At 48.0% G+C, this 26,019-nt stretch overlaps 1 protein-coding gene across 1 annotated transcript; it reads right to left on the bottom strand.

Moving 5' to 3' along the window:
• Nucleotides 1-1,077: 1,077 nt before the first annotated feature.
• On the bottom strand, nucleotides 1,078-23,081 carry LOC144483742 (uncharacterized; the record flags this gene model as incomplete). The annotated part of the gene is made up of 3 exons (XM_078202277.1): nucleotides 22,866-23,081; nucleotides 13,351-14,056; nucleotides 1,078-1,602 (listed from the first exon to the last, which is right to left on the bottom strand). Coding segments are annotated over exons 1-3 (1,447 nt in total), but the record flags the coding sequence as incomplete, so codon positions are not given.
• Between the last annotated feature and the right edge of the window lie 2,938 nt (nucleotides 23,082-26,019).

Below are 26,019 nucleotides of genomic sequence, written 5' to 3'. Positions count from 1 at the left end.
GAACTGCTACAATGCCTGAGGTATACGTACACCCACAGTGCTGTTAGGGAGGGATTTCCAGCTACACATTCCAGACTTTCACTAGACTGTAGGTGGATATCAGATTGATATATTCCATTCAACCACACCGAAGGTGAGTGATTCCAATTCCTTTATTGTCCAGGACAATAGATTCACAATATCTTTAAAATAGAAATTAAACATTCCCATTTGATTTCAGGTATTAACATATTCTGTTAGTTTGTTCTTTATTGTCAATGTCAGGCTGGGTTGTTCCCCTTGGAGCAAAGGAGGTTGAGGGGAGATTTGATAGAGGTGGACAAGATTCTGACAGGTTTAGATAAGGTAGACAAAAAAAAGCTGTTCCCATTAGCTGAAGGGACAAGGACGAGGGGGACACAGATTTCTTGTTTTGGGTCAGAGATGCAAGAGGCGGGGCGGGGGGGGGGAGATGTGAGGAAGAATATTCTGATGCAGCGAATGGTAATGACCTGGAACTCGCTGCCTATGAGGGTGGAGGAAGTGGAGACAATAAACAATTACAAAGGAAATTGGATGGGCTTCTGGGGGAGTTTCAAACAGAAATGCTGACTAAATATCTCTGAACTTCCTCACACCCTGTCACTCTGTGATCCTTGTGAAATTTAAAACCAGGTATTCGCAACAAGACTCAAAGAGCATCAGCCCATTGGAGGCAAAGTTGTGAGACCGGCCAGTCCAGCAGAAAGAAACCCTCCGACCCTCCGCATTGACTAACTGTGAGAATGAACAAAATGCAGTCCTGGATGTAATTGAGAGCAGAAACAATAACAGCAGAATCCAACCCCTGTGAACTTGTTGGTGCCTCAGCAGCTGTGATGAAATTCTGAACCCTTTTTATACACTGAGCAGGTGGACGGTTTCTCCCCAGTGTAACCTCACTGATGTCTCAACAGGTGGGATAACTGAGTGAATCCCTTCCCACACTGAGAGCAGGTGAATGGCCTCTCCCCATGTGAACTCGCTGGTGTCTCTGCAGGTTGGATGAACGAGCGAAACCCTTCCCACACTGAGAGCAGGTAAACGGCCTCTCCCCGCTGTGTATGCGCTGATGTGTCCGCAGGACGGATGACCGAGTGAATCCCTTCCCACACTGAGAGCAGGTGAATGGTCTCTCCCCAGTGTGAATTCGCTGGTGTCTCTGCAAAGTGGATGACACGGTGAATCCCTTTCCACACTGAGAGCAGGTGTACGGCCTCTCCCCAGTATGAACGCGTTGATGTGTCTGCAGGTCGGATAACCGAGTGAATCCCTTTCCACACTGAGAGCAGGTGAATGGCCTCTCCCCAGTGTGAATTCGCTGGTGTGTCCATAGAATGGATAACTGGTTGAATCCCTTCCCACACTGAGGGCAGGTGAACGGCCTCTCCCCAGTGTGAATTCGCTGGTGTCTCTGCAAAGTGGATGACACAGTGAATCCCTTTCCACACTGAGAGCAGGTGAACGGTCTCTCTCCAGTGTGAACTCGCTTGTGTGTCTGCAGGTGGGGGAACCGAATGAATCCCTCCCCACACTCAGAGCAGATGAATGGCCTCTCCCCAGTGTGGTTGCGCCGATGAGCATCCAGCAGAGAGGGGTATCTGTATCTCTTCCCACAGTCTGCACATTTCCATGGTTTCTCCATGGTGCAGGTGTCCTTGCCTCTCCCTTGGGTGGTCAATCAGTTGAAGCCTTGTCCACACACAGAACACGGGTACAGTCTCTCCCCGCTGTGAATGGTGTGATATTTATTCAGGCTGTGTAACTGGTTAAAGCTCTTCAGTCAGTGCACTGGAACACTCTCACTTGAATGTGGAAGTGTGTTGGTGCTTTTCCAGTCACACTAATGTTTGAAATCTTTTCAAATCTTCCAGATTCAATGGCCGATGATATTCAGGTCCCAAGGAATATGACTCTGCCAGATCTAGACGTGACGTTCGAGATTTTAGCCTGTGATTCCTCTTTCAATATCCTGCAAAACAAGTTGACACAAGTCATCAGTGTCAGTACAGGATCGAAATTCAGAACAGACAATTCCAGTTTCTATGGAACATTCTTTCTCTCTCATTCCCCAAAAGCTGTAAATCTCCATCCCACACACTCTCCCTCCATTCTCACTCTGCTGTATCTAATATTCACCCTCCCAATTCTCCTGAAGGTGCTGATTGACAGATCCATGCTCACTGCTTCCTGTCCTGGACCCAGAGAGCTGATATAACTGGACTAAAAATGTGTGGAATATACAGACTGGATTCACTTCATTCCCTTCAGTTGCTGCAAGTCCCCAATTTCCCCCAGAATGAGAAAAGAAATGGAAAGGGGGAAACATTGATTTCCTCCCAGATGTTGCCCAGAGGAGGAAGTTTCAATCATTGGCCAACTTCCGCATTGTGACGGCACAATGGAACATCGCCTGAATTAGCCAATAGGAATAAGCTGTTCCCATGTGACGTCCTGTGGTTCCAGTGCGCAGGCCCGGGCGCGCGTCCACGGGAGCCCCGCCCCCACCCATTGTTCCCTTCCCCCTGCACCAGATCCAGCCAAGGTTTCCAGGCAACTGGCTGACGGCTCCGGCCAGAGCGAGAAGCCGCTCGGTGCTCTGCGCCTGCGTGCTGGGCTGCCAGCTGAGGGAGTGGGGGAGGAGACTTTGCAAAATCTCTTCCCATCATTTTCTTCCAAGTCCCGCAGTTTGATTTGAAACAGAACAGCTTCTGTTTGTAGCTTCACCACAGACTCAAACTTCACACACAGACTCAAACTTCACACACAGACTCCAACTTCATCCTCTGGACAACATCTGTGAGGAAAACACTTTCTTTCTCCCCCTGGGAAATACAGAGACAGAGAAATTCTCTGGAACTGGAATTAGAGCCAAATATACTGAGGGGAAAATGTTTGTGATTTTGTGGAACCTGTTTTTATTGTCTGAGCTTTTTAAAGTGTAATTTATCCTGTCTATTCAAATACTGTTTCTTAATGCATGATTCAGTGACAATTTTAGATTAATTTTTAAAGTAAAAATGTTTAAAAATGAAACATTGTCTTTCAGTTTATTCCATTGGGATTTGTGGGAATGTGTTTATTATAAGGTGACCATGCGGATCGTAACAACATTGATACGTCTGGTGTTGGTGCATATGATGTGGAGATGCCGGTGTTGGACTGGGGTAAACACAGTAAGAAGTCTCACAACACCTGGTTAAAGTCCAACGGGTTTATTTGGAATCACGAGCTTTCAGAGCGCTGCTCCTTCTCACCTGATGAAGGGGCAGTGCTCTGAAAGCTTGTGATTCCAAATAAACCTGTTGGACTTTAACCTCGTGTTGTGAGACTTCTTACTATATGGTGCATAATAAGTATTATTTATGGATCGGTATTACAGTTGATTTTGTTTAATTCCAGAATAGTATTGTAACTACACTGTATATTTTCCAGTCAAAGAGTCATCAGAGCACAAGATAAATTAATTCAGCAACTTGAGTCCATGCCAAGTCTCTGTCGGGGAATCCACTCAGTGCCATTTGTCCTCGATATCCCTGTTCCCCAGTACGTTTCATTCCTTCAAGTGCCCGACCAATTTTATTTTGAAATCACTGGTCGTCTCCACTTCCACCACTCTCATCGTCAATGAGTTCCAGAACATGATTGCTTGCTCCCCAAGTCAAGTTCTTCCACACCCATCTGTATCTCTAATCATGTAATAGAGTTCTGAATATTGCATACATTTTTAGTTCACTAAATATGCAAATTTTTGATATGCTTAGACACAAGCCTGTGTGAAGATTTCAGGAATATGTGTCCTGTACATGAAACAGTCAGCATGGATCTGTCGATTAGGATGAATCAGCACCCTCAGGACAATGCTAGACCTCAAATAGACAAAGGTGAGAATGGAGGGAGAGTGTTTGGGATGGAGATTTACAAATTTTCAAGAATGAGAGGAAAGAATGTTCCACAGAAACTAGAATTGTCTGTTCTGAGTTTTTATCCTGGACTGGCAGCAATGATTTTTGTGAATTTCTTTCACAGGCTATTAGAAGGGGAGAATTTACAGACACAAATCTCAACAAACATGACGTTAGGATCTGACAGAGTCACCCAATTATTCAGGATCTGAATACCATCGGCATTTGAAACTAGAATGGAAAATGTTTGTCTGTCCCTTCAAACTGTTTAAACATCAGTGTGACTGGAAAATCACTGAGACACATCCACTCGAGTGAGAGTATTCCAGTGAACTGACTGTGGAAAGAGCTTTAACCAGTTACACAGCCTGGAAAAGATTGAAGGATTCACAGTGAGGAGAGAGACCATGTATGTGTTATCTGTGGGGTCAAACCTTCATCTGAACCTGGAGATGTACAAAGACACTCAGACCATGGAAATGTAGGGACTGTGGGGAGGGATTCAATTGTCCCTCGAAGCTGGAAACCCTTCGATGCAGCCACACTGTGGAGACACCGTTCACCTGCTCTGAGTTTGGAAGGGGATTTCGTGATTCATCCACCCTGAGGAATCACCAGCGACTTCACATCAGGGAGAGGCCATTCACCTGCTCTGAGTGTGGGAAGAAATTCAGCGATTCGTCTGCCCTGCTGACACACCAGCGGGTTCACAATGGGGAGAGACCATTCACCTGTTGTGTGTGTGGAAAGGGATTCACTCAGTCATCTACCCTGCAGAACCACCAGCGATTTCACACGGGTGAGGGACTGTTCCCCTGCTCAGAGCGTGGGAAGGGATTCACTCACTCATCCCTCCTGCTGACAAACCAACGCATTCACACTGGGCCGAGGCCATTCATTTGCTCCGAGTGTGGGAAGGGATTCACTCAATTATCTAGTCTGCTGAGACACAAACGATTACACACTGGGGAAAGGCCATTCATCTGATGTGTGTGTGGGAAGTGACTCAGTCAATCATCCAGTCTGCTGGAATACTGAGGCACCTCCCCCAATAAGAAACCTGTTCAATGCTCTGACTGTGGGAGCTGCTTTAAAACCTCAGCCGACCTGAGGGTCGACCAGCGCATTCACACTGAGGAGACCCCGTTCAGGCACTCTCACTGTGCAAAGAGGTTTAGAACATCATCTGACCTACTGAAACATCAGGGAATTCACACTGGGGAGAGACCCTGATCATTCCCACTCACTTTCAGCAATTTCTCATAAAACCTACCAGATTGGAAGCTTCTGCCTGAAATTTTATTTTCCCTTAGTTTCCAAACTGAGACCATTCACCTGCTCAGTGTGTGGGAAAGGATTCACTTGTTCACCCAAGCTGCTGAGACACCATGGCAGTCACACCCATTAGTGACCTTTTGGATGGTCTGACTGTGGCTGTTAATTGTATCAATAGAGGTGAAGTTTATTCAGATGGAGGGCACTGATTAGATAGTTATAATGAGTGGGTAAAAAGTGGGACTCACTAATATAACTTGGAGTCGGAGTTGAACCTGTAATGTTTGATTCTGTGAACAAATCTAGACCAAATAAAGATTGACTCCACCCCAAGGCTGTCAGGATTATAACATGGTCACAGAAAATGCTTGTCTAATGGTGAAGGTTGGAAACTAAAAGAAAGTATATTTCAGACAGAAGTTTACAATCCCAGCAGCTTTTGTGAGAAATGACTGAAAGGCAGTGGGAATTGTCAGGGTCTGATTACCTGCTGATGTTCTCGGAGTCTGAACCATACAACCAGTGGAAGAATGAAGATGTGGACACGGGTTACATCCCGTTCAAGGAGGAAACAAGATCTGGCCTTGGCATTGTCACTTCCTAACACAAGGAAAATCAGCAACAAAGCATTTTCTGATCAGCCAAACTGCAAGTTGATAACTGCACTGGCACGGATGATTCATGTAAAGAATTCACTTCAGGTGGTTGGAGGGTAGAATCCCTGTCAATTGGTCTATGGGAGAAATCCCTAATTCCCCTCTGTGCCGGGCGATCGCCCTCCTGCTTTAAAGGGATACAATTAGTTCCATTTTCAGTCATCAATTATCTGATTGTTCCATGAAAAGAATTGCTCGAAGCAACAAATTATTGGAGAAACCAGAAGAGGGTTTCTTCATGTGTAACGTTTGGACAGAAGGAGAAAAACCATCTTTTTCTTCGATTTGTTTTGAAACACTGTTTGTGTGAATTTTTGCGATCCCGGTCAGGACTGTTAACGTTTGCAGAGAAATTCGAACACCCAGTGATTAACTGAAAGAATTACATCACAAGATTCCACATTTTTAAACAAAAACAAACTTTACTGTATGTTTAAATAAATTTAAAAACACAACACTACAAATTGAATACTACACTCAATAAAGATTTATGATATAAACCTAGTTCTATTTTTTTACCTCACCCCAAGAGTTTCTTTATACTTAATGATATCTTGAAGGTTCATTCACTTCTGTTCCTAGGACCATCCCAAAGCTCTCCACAATTCACTTTAATTCTCCCCAGTACTCCAGATATTCTCCAAGCTCCAAGAGTTTATGGGAGTCCATCCATTATCTTTTCATTAAACAAGCCTCCAATTTTCCTTTAAGCTCTCAAACTGTGGACTCCTCAGTCCAAACATGAGCTTCACTGCATTCTTGCTGAGGGATTTAAATGTTGGAAACACCCCTGGTTTCTAATGGTCCTCGAGGCTTCTAGTCCCACAGCTCCTGGTCCCACAACTGGTGGCTTCCAAGCGAACTGCAGACTGTCCGCTGTCTATCTGTGGAACCAGGTCATTAATTGGAAAGGACTCAAAAGGTTACGGGGAAAAGGCAGGAGAATGGGATTGAGATTTATCAGCCATGATCGAATGGCACAGCAGATTCGATGGGCCGAATAGCCTAATTCTGCTCCTATATCTTATGGTCTAATTCTAACCAAGGCTCCACCCTGAATCACATATCCCCATGGTAACAGAGACCAGGTGGAATGTCCGACAGATATTTCGCTTCAAAACTAAACCCTTTTTCCCTGAGGTCTGCATGAAGAATTCACCGAACAAAAACAGTATAATAATTGTCAGACCCAATGTCTCCAGCTAAAAGATCCAGCTGACCTTTTACAGTTCTTACCTCTCGAGTTTTGACTTCTTAAACCAACATGGACCATGCTTTGTGACTGCGAATTCCCTGAGGGTGTTTTCATCAGATTCTCAATCCAGGTTTTCCATTTTTTAAAAGCAATTCTTGCAACTAATTCTTATTTCTAAAACATAGGAATTATGAAATTAGATTTTTGGAACAAAAACAGGAAAAAATGGAAATGTATCACCTTCATAATATCCCAGTTAGAATATTACAATGTACAACATGCTGTATATCTTAACAACTCCATCTGACGAAGGAGCAGTGCTCCGAAAGCTTATGGTATTTACTACCAAATAAACCTGTTGGACTTTAACCTGGTGTTGTGAGACTTCTTACTATCTTAACAACAGCCATGATCTTATTGAATGGCGGAGCAGGCTCGAAGGGCCAAATGGCCAACTCCTGTTCCTAAATCCACTGTTTTCCTGTGTTGATCTATCTTATAACCTGCAATAGACATAATAATCCCTCCATTGTCCACTTCACAGTCACAAGTCCAGCTTGATAACAGCACACTGCTGGGTTCCATGTCCAGGAATCTCAGTCCACTGAAGGTGGAAATTACTGCTTGCAGTCTTTTCTGAAAGTTTTCTTTTTACAATAATTATAGTCCAAAGTTCCTCCTGCAAAAGGAGAGTCTTCATTGCTGTTCATTTGTGAATTTTCAAGTTCTATTTTGAAAACAGTCTGTCCAGAGTTCACATTTTGAAATTTATTTTCTTCCATGTTTGTAGTTCCTCCATTGTTTAAATCCAGAGAGAATATTCCACTCAATTCCACATTGAAACTGTCTTCTTCTAGCTCTGTTATAGCTGATTCCTTTATTGTCCAGGACAATATATTCACAATATCTTTAAAACAGAAATTAAACATTCCCATTTGATTCCAGACAGTAACATATTCTGTTAGTTTGTTCTTTGTCAATGTCAGGCTCGGGTTGTTCTCCTTGGAGCAAAGGAGGTTGAGGGGAGATTTGATAGAGGTGGACAAGATTCTGACAGGTTTAGATAAGGTGGACAAAGAAAAGCTGTTCCCAGTAGCTGAACAGACAAGGACGAGGGGAGACACAGATTTCTTGTTTTGGGTCAGAGATGCAAGGGGTGGGGGGGGGGGGTGGCGGGGGGGGGGGGAGATGTGAGGAAGAATATTCTGATGCAGCGAATGGTAATGACCTGGAACTCGCTGCCTACAAGGGTGGAGGAAATGGAGACAATAAACAATTAAAAAGGAAATTGGATGGGCATTTGGGATGTTCCAAACAGAACAAAGAGCAAAGAAAATTTTGTTTTCTTTAAACAAAAAAAAACAAAGAAAATCCATCAAGACATCATTTGATTGAGTGTGGCAGAAAGGGACCTACACAGGGTTGGAATCGGTGGGATTTGGCGGGGGGGGGGGATCTCTCCACCGGTTGGGGATATACCAGGTACAGACGAGGATGGCTGTGGTTGTTGGAGGTCAGTCATCCCTGCAAGGGTCACTGCAGGGTTCATCTAAAACTCTGCTGGCCATGTTTAAACTCACATTAAGTGTTATTCCACTATCACCCTCGTGCACGATGATCCACCCAGTAAATCAACAACTTAATATTAAAATTCTCATCCTTGGTTTCAAATCACTCCATGACCTTGCCTGTCCCAATATCTATAATCTCCGATAAGCCCCACAACCCTCAATATATGACACTGCTCTAATTCTGGTCTTTAGTTTGTCCCTGACCTTGCTTCACCATTGCTAGCTCTACCTTCAGTTGCTGAGGCTCCAACCTCTGGAATACCATCCCTACACGTCTCCAACTCTCCACCTCGCTTTACTCCTTTAACACACCCCTTAAAATCTACCACTTTGACCCAACGTTTGGTCATCTAACCTAATATCTTCTTTGTGGCTCAATATCATGCTTTACTTTACAATGCTCCTTGGATGTTTTATTACTTTAAGGCGCTATATAAATATATTTTGTTGTTCCTCATGTCTCCTGGGCCTAATCATTTTCAGCGGCTTCATTAATTACCGTCTCCCCACCGTAGGGTGGGAAACGGGGATGTTCACTGATGATTGCAGTGTATATGACCATTCACAACTCTGAATACTGAAGCTGCCTGCATGCAGCGCAGGACCAGGACAACATTCAGGTTGGAGCTGATTGTCAATTCATACTGACACCACATAATTATCAGGAAATATCTATTTCTAGCAAGAAAATCTAACCATCTTCCCTTGATATTCAATGGCATTACCATCAGTGAATGTCCCACCAGCAATAACTTTGGGGTTACCATTGACCAGTCATTTAAATACTGAGGTTACAGGAGCAGATCAGAGGTTGGGAGTTTTGTGGCAGGTTACTCACTTAATGACTCCCCAAAGGCTTGCCATGATTCACAAGGTATAAATCAGGAGTAAGGTGGAATATTCCCTACCTGGATGAGTGTATCTGCAACAATTTTGTAGATCCTATCCAGGACAAAGTAGCTCGCCTGATCAGCATCTCAAATACCACCTTAAACATTCACTCTCCACCATTAGCCCATAATGGTGGCAGTGTATCCCACAGATTAGATGCACTGCAAGAAATCACCAAGGCTGTTTTCACAGCATGTTCCAAACCCTAACTTCTACCACTTGAAAAACAAGTGCAGCCAGCGTTTGGGAATGCCACCATCTGTAAATTGTACTCCACATCACACACCATTCTGACTTGAAAATCAATCACCATTCCTTCTCTGTCACTGCATCAAATTCCTGGAACTCCCTAACAGCGTTGTGGGTATACCTACACCAGATGGATTGCAGCAATTCAAGAAAGTGGCTCACTTTCTTCACAAGGGCAAATAGTGATGCACAATGAATGTTGGCCTTGCCAGCCACATTCACATCCCCTGAAAGAATAAAACAAAATCCTCATCCCTGGTATCATTCTCAGTCATGAGGACTGCAATTATCAATGAACAGCTCCGCTTTCGACTTTATGATGGGGGGGAGGGTCATTGGTGGAGCAACTGAGGGTGGATGGGCCTCGGACACTACCCTAGGGCTGAGATGATTGGCCTCCAACAACCGCGATCATCCTCCTCTGTGCGGGATGTGGCTCTCGCCGGTGGAGAGTTTCCCCCTGATTCCCATTGACTTCAATGTTAATCGGGTTGCTTGATGCTACGCAGGGTCAAATGCTGCCTTGATGTCAATGGCAATCACTCCAACATCACCCAGTTCAACTCTTTTGTCCATGTTTGGACAAAGGCTGTAAATGAGGCAGGAGGTGAGTGGTCCTCGGTGGAACCCAAAATGAGCATCAGTGAGCAGGTTATTGCTGTATAAATGCTGCTTGATCGCACCGTTGGCAACATCTTCCATCATTTTGCTGATGATCGAGACGAGAGACATTGGAGGGCAGTTGGCCTGTTTGGATTTTTCCTTATCCATCGCCTTCAGCTGTTTATTGATATCCCTTGAAGTGAATCGAATTGGCTGAAGATGGGCATCTGTGATATGAGGGACCTCAGAATGGATAATCCATATGGAGAGATTAGAGAAGCTGGAATTGCACTCTATAGAGCAGGAAAGGTTAAGGAAAGATTTAATAGAGATATTCAAACTTTTGAGAGGTTTTGATAAAATGCATGTCTGTTTCCACTGGTTTTTAACCAAAAGACATCGGGTGGAATTTCATGAAAAAAATTCGAAGTGCTGAATGAGTGAGAAAAGTTTCAAACTCGTTTCTTGGGCAAATTAAAAAAAAAATCTTGTGGCACTGAGTCAAAAACAGTCACAATATAATCCTCACTGCAGGAGGAAGGGGAGGAACCTAAACTTGCTGGGGAAGCCAGCTGCTGATCTGGAGGGGTGTCATTGTTCATGCGCTCCATCCTCCCAGTTTCCAGCTTCAGTGGACATCCCCCCCTCCCCACAGAAATCGCCCCACCAATCTCCTCATCTGTAGCGTTTCCCCCAAATCACCAACCCCTCCCCGCAATCAGCATCCCTGCAGAGTTCCCCCTCTCGCCCCCTCCCCGATCGCCACCCCTGCAGAGTTTCCCCAATCACCAGCTCCCTCCCCCATCAGGACTCCTGCAGAGCTCCCCCCGCTAACCCCCTCCTCAATCACCACCCCTGCAGAGTTTCCCCAATCACCAGCTCTCTCCCCCATCAGGACTCCTGCAGAGCTCCCCCCCGGCCCGAGCCCCCTCCTCAATCACCACCCCTGCAGAATTTCCCAATCACCACTCCCTCCCCCTAGTCAGCTTCACCGTCCCACGGAGTGACCCAGGGGTCCATTGGCGCCTCGAGGGAGGAGGGGGGCCTGGGGACGGTGCTGGGGCCTTCCACCCGGGGGATTCCGGCCGATGGGATGCAGGGCTTTCCGACTCCCCCTTTCCTGACACCGGTGCATCTCAAGAGCAGCAGGGTGAACAGCAAGGCAAGGATACATCTATATCACCAGGAAGACGGCTGGACCCCTCTAGGTCCCAGCTCTCCAGCAGACGCCTGCCAGGGGCATCACAGGCAAATGGGTGCGGAGTGCAGCTGGCTGCCTCCAGTTCTGATGTGCATCCTGGGGGGACGCGTTGATGTGGCGCTGGACCACGGGAGATGGAGATGTTGTGGGGTCGCCAGGAGGACACGGGTGAAAGTCTATATGAGAAAGGTTTAGGGAATTGGGCTCTGTTGACGATCACATCCACCTGTTTTATAGCACTGTTAACTATCGGCCCTTCGTGTTATTGCATTGTTAGTTTCACCAATAAATGTCCAAAGATGTGCAGGTTAGGTTGATTGGCCATACTAAATTGATCCGAGTGTCAGGGGGATTAGCAGGGTAAATGTGAGTTTACGGGAGTAGGGCCTGGGTGGGATTGTGGTCGGAACAGGCTCGATGGGCTGAATGGCCTCCTTCTGTACTGTAGGGATTCTATTATATTCTCTATAAAATTACAGCACAGAAACAAGCCCTTTGGCCCTCCAAGCCTGTAGCAACCATGCTGCCCGTCTGAACTAAAATCCCCTACCTTTACGGGGACCATATCCCTCTATTCCTATGCTATTCATATATTTGTCAAGACACATCTTAACGTCACTATCGTATCTGCTTCCACTACCTTCCCCGGCAACGAGTTCCAGGCACCCACCAACCTCTGTGTAAAGAACCTGCCTCGTACATCTCCTTTAAACCTTGCCCTTCACACCTGAAACCTATGCCCCTAGTAATTGACTCTTCCACCCTGGGAAAAAGCTTCTGACTATCCACTCTGTCCATGCCCCTCATAATCTTGTAGACTTCTATCAGGTTGCCCTCCTCAACCTCCGTTGTTCCAGTGAGAACAAACCAAGTTTCTCCAACCTCTCCTCATAGCTAATGCCCTCCACACCAGGCAACATCCTGATAAATATTTTCCGTACCCTCTCCAAAGCCTCCACATCCTTCTGGTAGTGTGGTGACCAGAATTGAACACTAGATTCCAAGTGCCGTCTAACTAAGGTTCTATAAAGCTGCAACATGACTTACCAATTTTTAAACTCAATGCCCCGGCCGATGAAGGCAAGCATGCCATATGCCTTCTTGATTAACTTCTCCACCTGCATTGCCACTTTCAATGACCTGTGTACCTGTACACCCAGATCCCTCTGCCTATGAATACTCTGAAGGGTTCTGCCGATAACTGTATATTTCCCATCTGTATTAGACCTTCCAAAATGCATTACCTCACATTTGTCTGAATTAAACTCCATCTGCCATCTCTACGCCCAAGTCTCCAACTGATCTATATCCTGCTGTATCCTCCGCCGGTCCCCATCGCTATCCGCAATTCCACCAACCTTTGTGTCATCCGCAAACTGACCAATCAAACCAGTTACATTTTCCTCCAAATCATTTATATATATATTACAAACAGCAAAAGTCCCAGCACTGATCCCTGAGGAATGTCACTTGTCACAGCCCTCCATTCAGAAATGTACCTTTGCAATGCCAACCTCTGTTTTCCTCGAAATATCTCGAAACCTCCTAACACCCTGTCACTCTGTGATCCTTGTGACATTTGAAACCAGGTATTTGCAAAAAGACTCAAAGAGCATCAGCCCACTGGAGGCTGAGACTAGCCAGTCCAGCACAAAGAAACCCTCTGACCCTTCCCATTGACCAACTGTGAGAATGAACAAAATGCAATCCTGGATGCAACTGAGAGCAGAAACAATAACAGCAGAATCCAACCCCTGGAATCACTCGTGAACTCGCTGGGGTCTCAGCAGCCGGGATGAAACTCTGAATCCCTTCCCACACTGAGAGCAGGTAAACGGCCTCTCCCCAGTGTGAACTCGCTGGTGTGCCCGCAGGCTGGATGACTGAGTGAATCCCTCCCCACACTGAGAGCAGGTGAATGGTCTCTCCCCAGTGTGAACTCGCTGCTGTGCCTGCAGGTGGAATAACCGAGTGAATCCCTTCCCACACTGAGAGCAGGTGAACGGTCTCTCCCCAGTGTGAACTTGCTGGTGTCTCTGCAGGTGGGATAACTGAGTGAATCCCTTCCCACACTGAGAGCAGGTGAACGGTCTCTCCCCAGTGTGAACTCGCTGGTGTGTCTGCAGGTTGGATAACCGAGTGAATCCCTTCCCACACTGAGAGCAGGTGAATGGTCTCTCCCCAGTGTGAACTTGCTGGTGTGTCCGCAGGGTGGATAAACAAGTGAATCCCTTCCCACATTGAGAGCAGGTGAACGGCCTCTCCCCAGTGTGAACTCGCTGGTGTGTCCGCAGGTTGGATGAACAAGTGAATCCCTTCCCACACTGAGAGCAGGTGAATGGCCTCTCCCCAGTGTGAACTCGCTGGTGTGTCCGCAGGGTGGATAAACAAGTGAATCCCTTCCCACACTGAGAGCAGGTGAATGGCTTCTCCCCAGTGTGAACTCGCTCGTGTGTCCGCAGGGTAGATAACTGAATGAATCCCTTCTCACACTGAGAGCAGGTGAATGGTCTCTCCCCAGTGTGGCTGCGCCGATGAGCTTCCAGCAGAGATGGGGCTCTGTATCTCTTCCCACAGTCCACACATTTCCATGGTTTCTCCATGGTGCAGGTGTCCTTACCTCTCTCTTGGGTGAACAATTAGTTGAAACTTCGTCCACACACAGAACAAGATTACAGTCTCTACCCGCTGTGAATGGTGTGATATTTATTCAGACTGTGTAACTGGTTAAAGCTCTTTAGTCAGTGCATTGGAACACACTCACTCAAGTGTGGCAGTGTGTTGATGCTTTTTCACTCACACAGACATTTCAAATCTTTTCAAATCGACAGGCTGCACAATCATTTCTCCTTCTGGATTCAAAGTCCGATGATATTGAGGTCCCAAGGGATATGACTCTGTCAGATCGAGACGTGACGTCTGAGATTTCGGCCTGTGATTCCTCTTTCAATATCCTGTAAAATGAGTTTACAAAAGTCATCAGTGTCAGTACAGGATAGAAATTCAGAACAGACAATTTCTATGGAACATTCTTTCCTCTCTCATTCCCCAAAAGCTGTAAATCTCCATCCCACACACTCTCTCCCCATTCTCAGCAGGTCTGGCAGCATCTGCATGGAGAGAAAAGAACTGATGTTTCAGAGCTTTGACAAAGGGTCATCGAGACAAGAAACATCAGCTCTTTTCTCTCCTTACAGATGCTGCCAGACCTGCTGAAATTTTCCAGCATTTTCTCTCTTGGTTTCAGATTCCAGCATCCGCAGTAATTTGCTTTTATAAGGCTGCAGATACCTCCTCCCAAGTAACATGCGTGTGCCCAAGACATCACCACTTGTTTCCCTTATTTCTTTCGCACCCATGGTGCTCTCCGCAGTAAACACAGAGGAGAAGTATTCATTGAAAATCTCACCCATCTCCTGCGGCTCCACACACAGATGGCCATACTGATTTTTAAGGGGATCTATTCTCTCTCTAGCCACCCTTTTACTCTTAATATAGCTATAGAACCTCTTGGAATTTTCTTTAATCTTACCTGCCAGATCCATATCATACCCTCTTTCTGTCCTCCTGATTTCCCTCTTCAGTATTTTCTTACACTTTTTATCGTCAGAGTGATTCACTTGTCCCCGATTGCCTAAACCCAATGTATGCTTCCTTCTTTTACCTGACCAGAGCCTCAATGTCCCTTGTCTGCCAGAGATCCCTAAATTCACCATTCTTTCCCTGCATCTTAACAGGAATATACTGCCCCTGGATTCTTGATATCACACTTTTTTAAAACCTCCTATTTCCCAGTCATTCCTTTCCCTTCAAACAAACTCACCTAATCGACATCTGCTCGATTCTGCCTAATGCACATAAAAGTGGCCCTGCTCCAGTTTAGGGCCTTGACCTGTGGACCTGTCCTATCTTTTTCCTGAACTATTTTGAAACTATTGGTGCTCCCAATAGTGCTCCCTGACTGACACTTCAGTCACTTGCTCGACCTCATTTCTTAACTGTCTAATAGAAAGTGAGTCCAGGAATTGATGATGAAAAATGAGGAGCTGGGAGATGAATTGAACAAGTATTTTGCCTCGGTGTTCACAATAGAGGATACAGTTAAAACTCAGAAACAGCTGGAAATCAGAAAACAGAAGTGTGGGATGAACTCTGAAAAAGCACAATTCCCAGGGAAGTGGTCCTCAGCAAACTGTTGGAGCTGTGGGCTGATGGGTCCTCGGGTCCTGCTGGGCTTCATTCTCGGGTCCTGCTGGGCTGATGAGTCCTCGGGTCCTGCTGGGCTTCATTCTCGGGTCCTGCTGGGCTTCATTCTCAGGTCCTGCTGGGCTTCATTCCCGGGTCCTGCTGGGCTTCATTCTCGGGTCTGAACAGAGGGAGATCGTTGATGTTGTTCAATTTTCTAAACCGTCTGTCGCCATTCCCCGCACTGCGCATGCTTCAGGTCCCGCCCCTCATTCACTCCGATTGGTTGGAGGACCAGCCGCTCCCGCTCGGACCTCCAGCCCCGCTCCCCTCTTCCTATTGGTCCGGAGTTGCCGTCAATCAGTCCCCGGGCATTATGATGTGGAGCATGCGCAGTGTCATTGCTGTTCTTGGCGCTTGTTTGTCCCGGAGAAGCGGAGTCAGCGTTAGGCGGTGGCTGGGAGGATTTGGAAACACTTTGTGGATCCGCAAACCGTTCAGAATCATTGTCAGCTCCCTGGTTTGCAGCTGCGGGGCTTCTCCCTCCCGGGAACAGGCCCAGGTTAACGGCCCCATCCTGGCTCAGCCACTGGAGGATGGTTCACATCAGAGGGTGGGGGAGGGGGACAATAAATAAGAGGTTACACTTTGGCTTCAAAACAATGAGGACTCTGATCTCTGGGAAGGAAGGAAACCCTGGGAGGTGGGCGGGGAGGATTCACAAACACCCGCTGGAGACCCCAACACCCCCAATAAGAAGCTGCAGCTCCCTGCAGTGACCGGGAAAGAAAATAATTGATTTTATTTTCAATCTGTACAAAAGAGAATTGAACCCAGCCAGAATAGAGGGTGGGAGAAAAGGTTTGTGAAGATATTTCACACTGGGTTTGCCAGGCTGACCAACTCTCTGAGAAAATGAAAGGACATCCTTCATGAGTCTGTCGAAGCAGGTGAGCAGTATTGTGTGTGGTGCTGCTGGAACTGTGTGGGTGGACGGGCTGGTTGGCAGCCAGAACAGTTGGAAGAGGGTGCTGCACACATCCATCTTATGGGTGAAACAGCGCCCATACGCCATGCAGCCTGGCACAGTGGAGTCATGGGACAATCCATTGAAATATGAGCTGATTGGTCAATGTGGGAGTTGGTTGCAGGACAGGGAGGAGGTAAAGTGTTCAGGATGAGGATTTACTGCTGCACAGGAACAAGTGAGGAAACGATGTTCCACAGAACATAGTTTCAAATTCCAGCATCCGCAGTAATTTGCTTTGATTCCAAATAAACTTATTGGACTTTAACCTGGTGTTCTGAGACTTCTTACTGTGCAAACTCCACAGAGACAGTCACCCACCGCTGGAATCGAACCCAGACTCAGTGAGGCAGCAGTGCTAACCACTGTGTCACAGTGAAGGGAGTTTGCCGCAAATTTCGGGTGATAACAATGGACTGGATGCTGCTCAGAATGTGGAGCACTGCAGCAAAGTACACAGAGACAGAGCAGCAAACTGGACTGAGAAATGGAGTCTGCAGACTGGAACTGGCAGCATGAGGAGAGGTTATTTAGTCTAACACTCACAGCAATCGACAACCCACCCCCATTACCGAGACAGAGATTACAAACACTCACCAACACAGCTCCAGTGAAACGTCCCAGGAAAAAGAGGGAATCTGTGGCAGTTCCTGTCCTGATATAGCCCCAGGACTGTCACTCAAACCCCCAACCCGGCCCAGTTCACAGCTCAGCCTCTCAGCTTGCAGCTTCCTGCACCTTGAGCCAACCCTGTCCAGGTGTGGGAGGGATGTGGAACCACAGAGTGGGGGGAGGGGTGACCACCTGCTGTGCCCCAAATAGTTTCTCCTTCCCCTCCCCCTTGGCTCTCTAAGGTCTGAATGTGGATGTGTTGATGGACATTGCAGAGCCTCACTGAACTTATCCTGGGTCACCCCCTCCCCCTGGGTTCAGTGTGTTCAGTTCGCTGCTTCTTTCCCTGCTGAACCTTCAGTTAATCAAAAACAGAAAGTCATGGAAAACCTCAGCAGGTCTGATCGCATCTGTGATCATCCAGACTGGAAGCATTAACTCCATTCTCTCTCCACAGATGCTGTCAGACCTGCTAAGATTTTCCAGCATTTTCTGTTTCTGTTTCAGATTCCAGCATCCGCAGTATTTTGCTTTTATCTTCATTTAAACAAACATTCTTTGATGGCCTTTACCCTCCGTGCTCCTTTCCAGAGCTTCCCACCTTCTGCTATTGTCCCTGACTCCCACATTAACTGTCATTCCTTCCCTTTATCCCGCTCACATCCCGCTCGAAACTCAGGCTCAGAGTTTTCCCGCCATCTCCCCCTCCCCCAGCTCCCACATCCCAACACCCGGAATCTCTAACCCAGCGGTTCCAGTTTGTCTGGTTTGAGTTCAGATTTGCCGCAGCACCGACAGGATTTCACTTCAAACCAGCCGGAACTGACTGCCCACAAATCCCTAAATGTTTCTCCAGCAGCCCGGGCTTGTTAATGTTGTTTAAAGTCAGCGCCCAAATGCAGTTACTCTCCTCAGTTTAAAAAACTTCTCCGTTTAATCCAAAGTATTATTCGCACCAGACACAAACACAAAATTGTGAACGTTACCCCCCCGCGCCCCCCCCTCCCCCCCCCGCCCCCAACTCCCCCCCCCCCCCACTCCTCCCCCCGCCCCCCCAACCAGACCCGAGCTGGGGTGTCCTGAGTAAGAGACATCTGTTTCGGGTGTGACAATTCTTACACATTCTCTGGTTGACATCAAACGGGAAATGCTGGAAATTGCCCCCATTACCGAGATAGTGAGACAGAGATTACAAACACTCACCAACGCAGCTCCAGTGAAATGTCCCAGGGAAAAGGGGGAATCTGTGGCTGTTCCTGTCCTGATATCGCCCCAGGACTGTCACTCAAAACCTCAACGCCGCCCAGTTCACAGCAAATTGCTGCTTTTGTCAAAAGGGTCACTTGGACTCGAAACCTCAGCTCTTTTTGTCTCCTTACAGATGCTGCCAGACCTGCTGAGATTTTCCAGCGTTTTCTCTTTAGGCTGGAAATACTCAACAAGTCAGGCAGCCTCTGTGGAGAGAGAAACAGACTGAATGTGACCTGTCATCGGAACTGGGAAATATATTATTATTTCTCGCAACTGAAAGAGACACTTTACAGCCTTCAGAACAAAACTGAGCTCAACAATTTTACACCCCAATTTCTCCCCCCATTGTGATCTGTGTTTCGTTGCTGCTTTTTTCACCTCATTTCCCTCTTGTTTTCTTTACTTTACATTCAGACTATCGCTCACCGGCTATTCACACCTCATCCAGAATATCTTTTGTGTCTTTACTTGTTCAATTACCACTCGTTTTGGTCTTGGGCCGTGAAACATTTTGTCAGTTTGCAGATCTTTCATTTTGTTCTTCTCCACCTCCCTCTCTCAATTCTTCAGAGGTCAGTCTTTGACAAAGGGTCATCTGGACTCGAAACGTCAGCACTTTTCTCTCTTGACAAATGCCCGTGACCGCTGAAGTGCGTCATGGGCATTCAGCCTCTGATCTTTGGGTAAGCATTCTCCAAGGCGGCCTTCACGACACACAACAGCGCAGAGTCGCTGAGCAGAAACTGATAGCCAAGTTCCGCACACATGAGGACGGCCTAAACCGGGATGTTGGCTTTATATCACACTATCAGTAACCCCCACAGCTTGCCTCCTGGACTTGCTGGCTGTCCTGTCTGGAGACAATACACATCTCTTTAACCTGTGCTTAATGCTCCCTCCACTCACATTGTCTGTATGTTTAAGAACTGGTTGGCTGTTGAGATTTGCATTCTAATCAGTATTCTGTAACTTGATTTTGTGTCTCTGTGCCCTGTTTGAGAGCAGATTTCCACTCCATCTGACGAAGGAGCAGCGCTCCAAAAGCTAATGGTATTTGCTACCAAATAAACCTGTTGGACTTTAACCTGGTGTTGTTAAAACTGTTACTCTAAATATATCCCCATAGCTCCGGGTGGGAGTGGAATTGATGATTTCTTGACTGTCTGTCTGCACTGCTGCCTCACAGTGCCAGGGACCCGGGTTCAATTCCCAGCTTGGGTCACTGTCTGTATGGAGTCTGCACGTTCTCCCCGTGTCTGTGTGGGTTCCCTCCGGGTGCTCCAGTTTCCTCCCACCGTCTGAAAGATGCGCTATTTAGGTGCATTGACCCAAACAGGTGCTGGAGTGTGGCGACTAGGGGAATTTCACAGTAACTTCATTGCAGTGTTAATGTAAGCCTTACTTGTGACTAATAAATAAATTTAACTTTTAACTTTAATTTTGTGAACTCATAGAATCGTAGAATCTTACAGTGCAGAAGGAGGCCATTCAGCCCATCGAGTCTGCACCAACCACAATCCCACCCAGGCCCTACCCCCGTAACTCCACATATTTAACCTGCTAATCCTCCTGACACTAGGGTCAATTTTGCATGGCCAGTCAACCTAAGCAGCACATCTTTGGACTGTGGGAGGAAACCGGAGCACCCGGAGGAAACCCACGCAGACACATGGAGAATGTGCAGACTCCGCACAGACAGTGACCCAAGCCAGGAATTAAACTCAGGTCCCTGGCGCTGTGAGGCAGTAGTGCTAACCACTGTGCCACCATGCTGCCCTCATCTCCTTGAACAAATAGTAAATTGTAGAGATTATAAAGTTTGAATTGTAATATCGAATGGTGTAAAATATCTGGGAGCAGAGTGGTTGTGATAAAGGCTGGAATACAGACTGTGGGAATGAGGCTGAAACTGCTGTGCTCAGTGAATGGTTCTTATTGGAGGGAGGGATGTAGCGGGATCTTCCTTGTTACTCCACTTACAGGCCGATGTTTGAGGGTCTGCCGATAGCTGTGAGTGTCTCTCTCTTACAGGCCTTGAAATTTCAAAGGCCGGGGAATGCTGCACTGGGGCAAGTCCACAGGAGAGAGCGCTGAACCAGGCTCACCGTTTATACCTGACCGGTAACCTGATACTTATATCACACAGCCATCCCAAAACCGCCACCAAGGCCTGAGTGATTCTCTCCCTTGTCGGTGGGACAACGGCCACCCTGCACCCACTCCACTCGAGTAGGTCTCCAAGAGAGAGAACAGAGAGACTCTGTTCTTTATCTCCTGACCAGCAGTCTCCCTTGAGTGAGTGGGTTCGAATCGCTCAGATCACCCTCGGTTCCAGACTCCGGATTTATGGTAAGGGATATTGAAACTGTGACCTCGTCAGAGTGCACTGATGAGAGAACAAGAGGCAAGACAAACTCCAAATGAGTTTCAAAACTGACAGTGATTTATTTAACAATAAAATCAACCTCTTCAATACCCCACCACACGTGAATAAAACTTATACTTTATACTACACTATGGGAGAAATGCTAATGGGTACAACGTATTACTGAAGTTTAAAATTACAATACACCACCCCTCCCCTTGCCTCAACCTCTATCCTATCCTCGGGAGCTTCGCAAGTTTGGCTGGGATACTCACAATTCTAAAAGGAGTTCCTTTGTGGTCGGCTCGAATGTCTTAGTGCAGGGTCGGAACTGAAGAGAGCTCGGTCCTGCTTGTCTGTGTCCCTGCTTGCGATTCTGGAAGAGAGCTTGGTTCTGCTTGTCTGTGTCACTGCTTGTGATTCTGGAAGAGAGCTTGGTCCTGCTTGTCTGTGTCACTGCTTGCGATTCTGGAAGAGAGCTTGGTTCTGCTTGTCTGTGTCCCTGCTTGCGATTCTGGAAGAGAGCTTGGTTCTGCTTGTCTGTCTCCCTGCTTGTGATTCTGGAAGAGAGCTTGGTTCTGCTTGTCTGTCTCCCTGCTTGTGATTCTGGAAGAGAGCTTGGTTCTGCTTGTCTGTCTCCCTGCTTGTGATTCTGGAAGAGAGCTTGGTTCTGCTTGTCTGTCTCCCTGCTTGTGATTCTGGAAGAGAGCTTGGTTCTGCTTGTTTGACTCTCAGCTCAATTTAACAAAAACACCTTCCCTGCCCCAATAGGTGATTTTCAAGGACAATGGGGCTTTCGATCACCGGCAGTTTCAGTTTAATTTAGTCAAGCCCACACACAAAAGGCTGGAACTGCCTTGACCCCCCCCCCCCCTCCCCCCCTCCCTCGTGGGTCGTTATTTCAATCTCTTCTGTGGATGGGCCGATTTCTGTGGTCATGGACTCCCTGCTGGTCTGTTTACTGTCCTTTGTCCTTCTGATGATTCGATCACTGGTGGATCTGCCTTTTTGGCCACTTACATATTCAGGGGGCTCACACCTTTTTTTCTCTTAGCACAGTCCACCGACAGGTTATGTTTGTCCTGCCGAGCCTTCTGGGGGTTTTTATCAGCCAGCAGCCAGAGTTGGCCACTTTTAAACTGTCAGGTTTCTCCTGAGTCCTTTTATAATATGGAGGATTGCCCTGAAACTTACAGATGCTCCTACGATACATCGGGACTCGCTCGGACTGTGTCGATTTAAAACATGGGCAACTCCTGCAGCCTCCAGGACTGTAAGCACCCCTTTGCCAACCTGCGAAGTTATGAACCCCGAAGGTCCCCTTAATCATTAAACTAAACCCTTAAAGCACATCAATTACAGATAAAAACAGTATACAGACAAGAACAAAAAAAATCACGCATTGATACATAACAACAGTTCCTTAAAACGAAGGGAACATAACTTATAGACAAAAGATCATGGGATACGGCTGTGTCACAATAACGGGACTTCGTTCTGGCGGCGTCTGGCCGCTCGATTCATCAGTTGTTGGAGTTTGGCCGTCCTTCTCCATCTTCTAAACTTACAATTTGTGAACAACAAGTTCACGACAATTATCATCTGGCAGACAATAAGTAAATGGGAAATGATGCGGACCCCAGGCTGGAACTACAATCCAGGATTCCAGGTCCCACCAATTTGGAGATTTAATGTTCTCAATTTCCCTGGCGATATCCAGCGTCTTCTGCTCCAGGGAGAAGAAGTGTTTATGTGACAGCTCCCCTGCTGCCAGCAACTTCTTTCATTTCTCTTTGACTGGGGGAATATCAGACCAAAAATCGGCCACAAATTGATGTAAATTTGTTACGTTTTCACGTACTGAGAGGTGAACCGAGGAAGGTTCCGGGTTGGGCAATATTCGCTGTTGTGTCACATGGACGTCTGCCCTGGGTTTAAAGCAGAAGCTGCTGTGCGGTACCGGGCACCACTGCCGTGGTCCGTGCTGATACCGCTGGGCACTGGTGGTGACACCGTACGTCCCACTTCCTGTATATGCCACCTGTGGAGGGACGTGGCCTGCGGCCATCGTCTCCATGGTGCAATTTATAGGCTCTGCCCCAACAGTCCTGAACCCACACTGAGGCCTAGCCTCGGCGTCCATGTGCTGGGGACACCGGATTACTTGTGCTCCCCGGCTCCGGCAACCCAAAAGGTCAATGCCTGTCACAGTCTGCTCCCGCACTATGACATAGGGTGGGACCTTCCCATAGTGAACATGTACCCCCCCCCCCCCCCCCCCCACCACGAACGACTCCCACATTCTCCACTCGGTACAGTGGGGCTGGTTGTGCCGAGGTTCCCATGACTGGGATTCTCACGACCACCCCCAAAATTGTATGGTTCGACTTCCCACAATTCACCGGTACTGGGTAGGCTTCTTTACCTGAACCGGCAGTTCGGTAGCTTTCACTGTCATCCCTGACCTGGGAGTCACACACGCTTGCCCCCTGCGGTCCCAATTCATCCCGCTTCCGGAGTCCTGCCACCACCTCATGAAGGTGGTCGATGCCCCTACTGGACATACCTTGGCAGACCCCCATAGGCACAAATACAGTCTCTGGTTGTAAGCCCACCACTTCTCCCACCATACAGTGATCTCTCCTGGTGACCCCGTGATGATCCGGTAGGTGTCATTGTCCAGTCTTTCCCAGTCCGAGGATCGATTCCTCATGTCCAGACTCAGTTTCCTGAGCCACCACCATCTCCCCAAAGGAACATTCCCCTCACAGGCCAAGCACACCCGCCTGCCCTCAGTCACCCTAACCCGGTCGGTTGCCACCTGTATCTCTGCACAGGGTACGGAAGCTTCCCCGTATTTGAAGCTCCTGTGGCTGGAGAACCTGGTCGAGTTTGACCCCAGCCATCCAGGCCATCTCCCCTTATGGGAGTATCCGGCCTGGCTATCCACTACTGGTTCCCTTGCCCGGTCGTTACGAGGGGTGCCCTGCCCCCAGAGCACCCGTACACCATGGATTCCTTCGTATCCCCACGACGCGCCATGCCCATCCTGAGGCACATCATCGCCATCACCCGTACAGCTGGGTGACCCACCTGCAAGACAAAACAGAAACACCTCCTCGCCTTCACCTCGCTATCCACCCTTCCTGCAATCCATCAAAAAATGGAAAGGAGCCATTCGGCCGATGGTAGCGGCGACCGCTTTGAAATTGCAATATGTGTTTTGAAATTGCCGGCTGTGATCCTGTTTTACGCAGCCCGACTCCTCAGGGTCCTAGTGCCCGGTGTCCATTGATACAGCCGAAGTTCCCGGATTAGACACTCCTGTGATCCCATACCCTGATAGAATCTACACACTCCCAAACACGAATTAAACTCAAACAGAACACAATGCTATATACAACGCCACCGGTCTCCGGGTGGCCAATTCAAAACTGGTCCCCGCTAAGCTGGGGCCGTCCATCTGTTTGGCCCAACGGCCCAGGCCAGACTTCCTCCTGTCGACGGGCCTGACTGCCCCTTGTCTCCCCTTCTGCTAAGGGGTTCTGGGATCCCTCTACTCTCCCTGCGGGGACTGGGTTCACTCCAGCAGTGCTCTGCAGTGCCCTGTTCCCACCACTCTCTTCCCTGGCCCTTCTACTTTGGGCCCGGGTCCCGGGTGTTAGGTACGATGGGGCCACCTTACCGGGGGCTTGGAGACCCGACAGCTCCTACGTCCCCCCGGCGGTTCCCATGCTAATGGTGATACCTCCATTTCCTCGGTTTCTATGACCTCCGCCTCTCTGAGACAGTTCGCCCGACCTGTGAGCGGGTGCTCGGAATGTCCCTCACTGCACGGGCTGGGTGCCTGTATCACCGTTGGCCTCATGGTGGACACTACCTCTTGTACTGTTGGGCAGGGACAGCACATTGCAACAGGCTGACTAATGGGGGGGTCGGTCATCTCCCCTACCGTCTCTATATTCACCGGGGCCTGTTCACCCATCAACTCCCTAGCTCTCGGCCCCCTCTTGCTCTTGCCTGCCCTATTGGGGTCGAACAGTTTGCAGTGGTTCACATGGAACCACTTGACTCTGCGGGAGAGCTGGAAAGCGTATACCAGGGGGCTGGCTTTATCCACAATACTATATGTGCCAGCGTACGAGGGTTCAAATGCCCCTACCCTTGCAAAATTGCGGACCATCACCTGGTCCCCTATGGCCCACTCGTGATTCATGCGGGGCTCCAGCAGCAGTCTGTTCCTGTGGTGCTGGGCCCCCATGTTACTGACTGCCTGCCAGTGCACCTGCTTAAGCTGCTCTAACAGCTTTTTGGCAAACTTGTCCCTATTTACCTCCCTTTCCCCGGCCCTGAGGGTCAATCCCAGGAACTTGACCTCCCGCAACCCGATCTGTGCTTTCTTTGGGTTGACTTTCAACCCGCTCCTACAGAGCAACTGCAACAGCTCGTCGACCAGGGGGCCATGTTCCTCACTACTGTCCGGAAACAGTAAAATGTCATCCACATACTGGTTGAGTCTGTGGGGCTCACTAAATCCTTTCAGACATTCCACCATGCATTGGTGGAAAATGCTGGGGCTGTTGTGGAACCCTTGTGGGAGGCAGCTCCACGTATACTGCTGCCCCTTAAACATAAACGCAAACCTATATTGGTCCTCCTGCCTGACTGGGATGGACCAGAAGCCATTAGAAATGTCCAGCACTGTAAATACAGATGCTGACGCTGGGATCTCTCCTAACAGGTCTGCTACGGCTGCCACCGTTGGGGCGCAAGCCGGAATGTTTTTATTGAGGACCCTATAATCCACAGTTGCCCTCCATGAATTATCTGGCTTCCTTACTGGCCAGAGTGGCGAGTTCACGTGGGTGGCGATTGGCCTCAAAATGCCTTGCCTGGCCAGCGAACTTAGGGCGATTTCTAAATCAGCCTCCGCTTCCCGGGGGAAGTTATACTGTTTTTGGGGTCGGGTCATGGGATCCCCGTCTATCCTTACTCTGTCCCGGTGACCCTCCCAC

This window comes from Mustelus asterias, unplaced genomic scaffold (assembly GCF_964213995.1).
Source record: "Mustelus asterias unplaced genomic scaffold, sMusAst1.hap1.1 HAP1_SCAFFOLD_77, whole genome shotgun sequence".
NCBI classification, from domain to species: Eukaryota; Metazoa; Chordata; class Chondrichthyes; order Carcharhiniformes; family Triakidae; genus Mustelus; species Mustelus asterias.
The sequence above is the reverse complement of the archived record's forward strand: the minus strand, read 5'-3'. Positions and strand labels throughout refer to the sequence as shown.